The sequence below is a fragment of the Arachis hypogaea genome, chromosome 4 (assembly GCF_003086295.3).
Source record: "Arachis hypogaea cultivar Tifrunner chromosome 4, arahy.Tifrunner.gnm2.J5K5, whole genome shotgun sequence".
Classification (NCBI taxonomy): domain Eukaryota; kingdom Viridiplantae; phylum Streptophyta; class Magnoliopsida; order Fabales; family Fabaceae; genus Arachis; species Arachis hypogaea.
The window spans coordinates 67,237,580-67,245,095 of NC_092039.1; the positions used below are offsets into that span (position 1 = coordinate 67,237,580).

The following is a 7,516-nucleotide window of genomic DNA, read 5'->3' on the forward strand; positions in this document are numbered from 1 at the left end:
TATTTATTTAATTTTTTGTGTTTATAAAAGATTCAATATTTTTGAACAAAAAACTAATAACAAAAATAGGAAAAATTTAAAGAGATGTAAATATTTACAAAATAAATTTTAAAATAAAGACTATTTTCATAAATTAAGAAAACATTATTTTCACAAATTAATTCTTATCTTAAATTAAAGAGATATAAATGTCTTTTATTTTTTTTTAAAAAAATATGAAACAAAGTCGTACTGGCGAGCTTCAAACCAAAATCCTAAGACTTTATTTGTTTGAGTAGGAAAAAAAAAAGAAAAGGGAAAAGTTGGAAAGAAAATAATTATTAAGCCTTAAATATACTTTTTAATTTTTTATACACATTAAATTAGAACAAATTACATAATTAAATAAAATAAGTTTTAAAATTATTCAAATAGAATAATTAAAAATTAATTTTAAAATTTAAACATAAACCGCTTTAAGAATATAAACCTTTGTAACCTCTTGTTCAATGTTCTGAAAAACGATTGGCTAGACCCGTCAAACTGGGAAATGGGAATCGATGGGAAATAGATCCTCTCCATTTTTTTTGTCACTGGAGAGAATAAAGTGTAATCTCCCACCTTTAATTTTATAAGTGGGACCAGCAATAAATGAGAGAGAGAATGTATTGAATGGTGAGATCTTCCACTGGATACCATCCAGTTTTTTTTCCACTAGAGAGGATCCACTCCCGAATCGATGACTTACGCAGCTCGATTGATGTACAGAGCCGTCTCCGTTAAAAATCGTCGCGGAACTGTTAAACCGGCCAGAAACCGGTTGGTCAAACCGAACCAGGATCCGGTCGGTTTTTGATAAATTGCGCAATACGTTCGTCGTTTTACGCAAAAATCCCTAAATTTTCCCTCAGCTCACACTACTCTCATCTTCGACCTTCAAACGCAGAAAAGGGGCAGCCCTATGCCTCCATCTCCTCGCCCTTCTTCAAGCTGTCCAGCTGCCGTCGCTATTGCGTCTGCTCCGCCGCCGTCCTCACTGCTCCAGCATCGTATCCACGGGTCTGTTCTGTCTCTGCGTCGCCGCGTTTCCGCCGCTGTTCATCCTCTGTTCCGCCGCGCTCCAGTCCTCGTCTTCCCGTTCGAGTTCCTCATCTGTGCTCCCTCTCCCTCGCGTGTTTGAGTTGCAGCCCTCGTTTGTTCTCCATCTCCCTCATCTGTTCGAGTTTGTACTCCATCTCCCTCAGCTGTGAAAGGTGATTTCTATTCATTGTTCTTGCTGGTACTGGTTTCTTCTTTATTACGTTGTTTTCCTTGCTGCTATTTAAAGTTTAATTTAACATTTGTTGTTTTTATTTCATGTCTTACATTTTAAACCGCTGTTTATTACGTTGTTGTTTTGCTTCTGTTTCTTACCTAGTCCTGCTAGTTTTTCTGCTGCTGTTTTTGAAATTGTCATTGTTGTTACTGATGCTGTGGAAACTCGCATATGCTGTCTTATTAATTTTCTTTTATATGCAAAATTTGAATTTATGTTTTTTATTTCAACACTGAAAATGATGAAAGTTCAACTGAAAATTTCCTTAAAGTTAATTCGATATTTTCTACTCTCCCCGTTTATGTAACGAAGAGTCTAAGACGGGTAACATGGCGAGTTTCAACTTTCTCCTCAAATTTTGATTATTTAACGTGGAGCCTTTCCACCTCTGAAATTGTTTCTATCTAAAGGTTAGCGTGGGAGTAGTTAGGGTTTCGTAGCTCATTTATAAGCTATTGTTAGTAGTAGTTAAAGTTCTGTCTAGCTTAAAATAAGATTCTGCCATTGTGGACACTCATGCACATGGTGTTTGATCATATGCCTAAAAGAAATTAGAAAAATCTCTCATTGACTGTAATGAATGATTTAACTTTAGTATTTGTAGTTTCTTTTTTAATTTTCTAGGTTCTGATGGATAAATGGGTATCATAAGTATGTAAAAGAAAATAGTAGTACTGGGAAAAATTTGGTTATTAGGGATGAATGCTTATCAATTGATTTGTATTTGTGTTAGTTGTGGCAGTGTTATGTTTCTAGTAAATGCATGAATTAAGCTATATACTTGTATACTTGTGTCTATGTTTAAAAAAGAAGGTGAAGATGATCTAAATGAAGCAAATGTGGAGCAAGTTTTTGTGGATTTTGATTATTGATGATAAAATTTAATGTTGGCATTTCATGTTTGGTTGTTTCTTTTGTCTAGTGAATGCATGAATTAAGTTAAATATTTGTATAATTTTGATGTAGTACTTTTAATTTGAATGATATTTTAAAATTTATATTAGACTATAATTATGATTTAGTGTGTTTATTTATTTTAATTATTATTTTATTATAAAACGGTTATTCTGATTGAATCATAGTTAAATTGGTTGAACCAATGAACCAGTGAACCAGTAGTTGGAGTGGTTTGATGACTGGTTCGGTTTTCAGAATCTTGCTTTTCTTTCCTCCCCTATTTTCTGTTAACTTTTTTAATTCCCTTCGAATTTTCTTTTATCAAGGTTTGTTGATTTACTCTGCAATTGCTTTAGCATTTCAATGAATTTTGGATTTGCGTGCTCAGAAACCATTCGATTTATCAATTTATGTCCCTGCGCGAATTTCCTTTTTGTGTTTTGTTCCTTGCGTTTTTTATTTTATGTTATTCTTTTTTTTTTCTTGTAATGAAGATTCATGTTTTGTGCTTTGGAAAATGTGTGAAATGGCTTCATTGATCTTGGACATCGATTATGTATGTGTAACGCGTTTATCTTGTTTAGCTAAGGATGGTTCTACAGATTTGGGGGATTGGATTTTCTGATTTTTTCTTTCAACAAGATTATGACTAGGGGATACTTCATGAATTGTGGATGATAATGTTAATATTCGTTGATTCCTTTGTCTTTTTTAGATAGTCGAGACAGCCTATGTTGTTTCTTGGCTGAATCTTTCAATTCCTAGATTGTTTTCAATGATTACAAGCATATGTTTTTGGATGCCTTTCAGGTCTGTTTCCCCTTCACCTGCAGATATTGGCCTACACTCAGGTTTGTTTCTAAGAGCCAACTCATGTTTTCTGTGGCATCATAATGGTATTGAAGAGTATCTATGAGAAGATCATTGGTGCAACATGTTCTTCTAAAAGCTCAGTTGAGACTATAGATAACAGTCAGGTGCCTGCTTCTTCGAAAGTAGTGTCTGGTGAAAGTAAGTATCCTAAGGCTTCCTTGTGGTCAGGTTTTTTTCCAGCTGGTTTTTCGGTCTATGAAACGTATAATGAACCATCGTCTTCTGAAAAGAAAGCAGTTTATTTTGGAAATAGTGGGTGGGCAGCTGCTGTGAGGAAAGTTGTTAACAGCGGCTCGATGAGGAGATTTCAAGAACGTGTACTTGGGACAGGGAGGACTGAGATTTCAAGTTCTGATGGTGATATATGGCTTCTAGGTGTCTGCCATAATATTTCACAACAAGAATCGACTGAAAATGTAGATACTAGTAACGAGTTTGCCGCATTTGAGCAAGATTTTTCTTCAAAAATCCTAGTAACATATCGGAAGGGTCTGTCAAATATATACTGTGCTTCCTAGGATGTTTTTCTATTTTAGATATTTTATTCACAAATATTAATGTACATACATATTTATAGGCTTTGATCCTATTGGAGATTCAAAGTATACTAGTGATGTTAATTGGGGATGTATGCTACGGAGCAGCCAGATGCTTGTAGCTCAGGTATTGCGCCTTTTATCCAATGCTTGTATTTGACTAAGCTATTGCCACATTGTACTTCTTTTAGCTAATATTTAAAAGGATTAGGATGTGTTGTTATGTAGCTAAGATTTTCACGTCTGAAATTTACCTGTTGTATGCATATGTGGGTGTGAGGATGGCTTATCCTCTTTTTGTAATCTCAGTTCTATTCTAATAATAGTTCTTGTGGTATCCCAGAAAGAAGAAAAAGGAAAAAAAAGAAAAAGAAAAAGAAAAAGAAAAAAGCCTCTATATATAAATTATTACTTTCTATTATTTATTTATTTAATGTTTCCTCAGTTTGTGTTCTCTTTCAAAATATAGCAAACTAACAGCATCAAATGGCCTTCCTCTTGTACAGGCATTGCTCTTTCATAAATTAGGTAGATCATGGAGGAAAAATATTGATAGGGTAAGGTGATTAATTTGCAGTGTGTTGTTCTAGTAATCAGATTGTAACTTTTTTATTCATTTGTTGTATGTATTTCCTTGTTTAATATAAATGCCAATAGGTTGAGTAAGTATGTATCTTTTCATAATCTGCAGCCACTGGATAAAGAATATATTGAGATCTTGCAAAGTTTTGGTGATTCGGAGGCTTCTGCTTTCTCTATTCACAATCTCCTTCAAGCCGGTAAAGGTTATGGCCTTGCTGTTGGATCATGGGTGGGCCCATATGCCATGTGTCGAACATGGGAAGTTCTAGTTCATAACCAGAGGGAGACAGACAACCTTGTAGAGCAGCCACTTCCAATGGCAATTTATGTTGTTTCTGGAGATGAAGATGGAGAACATGGTGGAGCACCAGTTGTCTGCATTGAAGATGCATCCAAACGCTGTTATGACTTTTCAAGGGGCAAACTTGTTTGGATGCCTCTGCTTTTATTGGTTCCTCTGGTTCTTGGACTTGATAAAATCAATCCAAGGTGTGTAACTTTTTCAATGTTCTATAGGATTATAAACCAATAGGTACTACTATTAGGGAACTTATTATAGTTTTATGTGATGGTAAGTTTTGGAACTTCCAATGCATAAGAAAATATTTTTATTCTTACATGAACTATTAAAGTGTCAATTTGTAAAGAAAGAGCTTCCTTTATCTGAATACAGTTATATAATTGGCTCATGTTAAGTCACTGCTACATGAAGATCTAAAAATATAATTTGAAATTTGTTCTACTTCTGCTCTCATTCATTTTCAATATAGCACTATGACAGTATGACTGATGTGTTGTGTCTAAACCATTATCAGGTATATCCCATTGTTGCAATCAACTTTTAAATTCCCCCAGAGCCTTGGTATTTTGGGCGGTAAACCAGGTGCTTCAACATATCTTATTGGTATTCAGGGTGACAAGGCATTGTACCTTGATCCACATGAAGTTCAGCAGGTACGTTATTCTCAACAAATAATTGCCATTTACTGGCTTTATTAATTAATTGCATTATTCGGATGTTGGAACTTGTCATATAGGTTGTACACTACTGCATTGTATTAATTTAGGTATATGTCGCTCCATGTTTATTTCCATTGTTGATTTAGTAAACTTATACATTGTATGTTCTCAACTGACCTAGGTAGTAGCCCTTTAGTTTCAAAAGAAACAGACAAGTCAAAAAGTAAGAGTGAAAAACCAAGAAACCATCTACGTATCTATCTCGATTTGCAATAAATTATATCGATTGAAACATGATTTGGTTAAATTAAACACAATCTGCAATGATTGTAGTGATGAAATCAGGATGAATCATTCTCGAAATTCAGTTTGGATTATTATGGATAATAATATTATCTGATATTCTTTAAAGTTGTGTGTATATGAATAATCTTCTATGCTAAATTAGAAATGGTAAAGCAATTCCTAGGAATTTCTCATCACACAAAAGTGGATTAGCATTTGCTTCCTTTGCATGATGTTTTAATTTTACAGTAATTTTACTTTTAGCTTCATTGATGGGTAAAGCATCATGATTCAGGGGCCGAATGATTTCCATTAATAACTTGTTCTTTATGAGTTGAAGGTGGCAAGAGCTACATTATTATGTTTTATATGCTTTTCAGGTTGTTAATATCAATGGGGAATCCCAAGAGACTAGTACCTCCTCATACCATAGCAAGTAGGCTTATTACGAGTATTGATTTTCTTCTTGTTCTTATCTCCTTCAATCTTTGTCTCACTTTGCAAAACTTCTACCAGTGTTATCAGGCACATACCCCTAGATTCAATTGACCCATCCTTGGCTATTGGATTTTACTGCCGAGACAAAGGTTTGCTGGTTTCTTTGCCTTAATTTCACAACTTAAAACAACTTGGGCTAACATCTAAGCTTTCTGTTGACCTCGATCATCTGCTTGTTAATGGTGGCTGTCAGATGATTTCGACGACTTCTGTTCCCGAGCTTCCAAGCTTGCTGAAGTATCAAATGGTGCCCCATTATTCACGGTAGCACAGTCTAGGGGATTCTTACCGCAGGCCGCTAGTAACAATGTGCTGGGTAGCAACACTGGATTCCAAGACGATGATTCCGTAGTTATGGACATTGCCAACGAAGCAGGCAACAATGAGGATGATTGGCAACTCCTGTAATTCCAAAGTTGCCCAAGGTTGATTTGAAGTAACGGGTTGAAAAATTTGTTGTTTGATTCTCATGTGCCCAAGGCTAATTTGCCAGTGTTGTTGATGCGTAGTTATGGGGGTTCCCTATTCTCAAGATATGGTTGAAAATAGGCTTTGTAGAAAAGTAAGTTATAATGAATATGATTCTTTAGCTTAATTTATTTCCTCATTTGTTGATATAGCTAACTAGGTATTTGTTGTACATTACACGGGGAGTTTCGTTCATATTTGTTGCTTGTACCTTTTTGTTGGCTATGAGGTACAAATTTGTAGTGGGGTTATACTTTTGGACTATCAAATAAATGGTAGAAAGTGGTTCAGAATGCTGTTTTACGACACAAGCTTTAATATAAAATATAAATTTAATGTAAAAGATTTTTTTAAATTTTTTTAACGTATTGTAATGGGATCAAAATGAATGAGATAGGAGAGATTTAGCTAGTAATGTTAACAGTTGAGAAAAACAACAGCAAGAAAAATGAAAAGACTTGTATTTGATCGTTGAATATTCTTGTTATTGCATGCGACTTTCGGATAATAAAAATTGCTAGATTTGTAGCAATTCAATGTCTTAAGATTTCAACATTTTGCAAATTTTTAGTGAATTAAAGTTTATGTGCTATATTAAATTTTTGCAAATTTGTTGAGAATAAGTAGTATTATTACAATTCAATTTATTGTGTATCAAATGATTTATTATTATTATGATATTAAAGAATTAATATAATAAAATCTTTGATTAAATTTAGAAATTTATCATTATGATGGTGATCATAATAATGAGAGAGAAATATTTTATAATTTAATCTAAATTGTTCTTGATCATAGGATTATTAAGAGAGACAATAATCCGAATATATATATATTGTTCATACACTGACCAACAAATAAAAGCCAGGCCTAATAAGATAAAAAGGCCCACCAAGAAGTGTGGTTTTCACGACAAGCCCGACCTCTTTAAAGAGGTCGGACACCGGCATAAGGAGGCTAAGCTCTACTTGCCCAAGGCAGATAATTACTTCCCGAAATCACTCCTAGTATCTCTATTTTCCCTAAAAGATAGATTTCAACAAACTCCCAAGATAAAGAGAACATTTATCAATCAGAAAAGATGGAACTACTCCAACAAAGGTGGTTATCAACTCTACTATGC

At 34.1% G+C, this 7,516-nt stretch overlaps 1 protein-coding gene across 4 annotated transcripts; it reads left to right on the forward strand.

Annotated features, from left to right (window-relative positions):
• Window positions 1-862: 862 nt before the first annotated feature.
• LOC112796805 (cysteine protease ATG4) lies at window positions 863-6,736 on the forward strand. 4 transcript variants are annotated; one of them, XM_025839430.3, is made up of 10 exons: window positions 867-1,232; window positions 3,002-3,202; window positions 3,302-3,553; window positions 3,642-3,727; window positions 4,107-4,157; window positions 4,292-4,671; window positions 4,998-5,136; window positions 5,808-5,863; window positions 5,944-6,014; window positions 6,119-6,736. In XM_025839430.3, exons 2-10 carry the CDS (start codon window positions 3,085-3,087, stop codon window positions 6,331-6,333), a joined length of 1,368 nt encoding a protein of 455 aa, XP_025695215.1. In that variant the 5' UTR covers window positions 867-1,232; window positions 3,002-3,084; the 3' UTR covers window positions 6,334-6,736. The 4 variants fall into 4 exon arrangements, with proteins under 4 accessions (XP_025695214.1, XP_025695215.1, XP_072091695.1 ...); XM_072235594.1 differs by having other exon boundaries at window positions 889-1,232; window positions 3,318-3,553; XM_072235593.1 differs by having other exon boundaries at window positions 894-1,232; window positions 3,295-3,553.
• The last annotated feature ends 780 nt before the right edge of the window (window positions 6,737-7,516 follow it).

Bases quoted from the DNA above. Each gene is read 5' to 3' on its own strand.
- LOC112796805 (XM_025839429.3), top strand. From the start codon at position 3,085: ATGGTATTGAAGAGTATCTATGAGAAGATCATTGGTGCAACATGTTCT. The intron at 4,158-4,291 runs GTAAGGTGATTA...CATAATCTGCAG, and splicing joins GGAGGAAAAATATTGATAGG to CCACTGGATAAAGAATATAT. The intron at 5,864-5,943 runs GTAGGCTTATTA...AACTTCTACCAG, and splicing joins ACCTCCTCATACCATAGCAA to TGTTATCAGGCACATACCCC.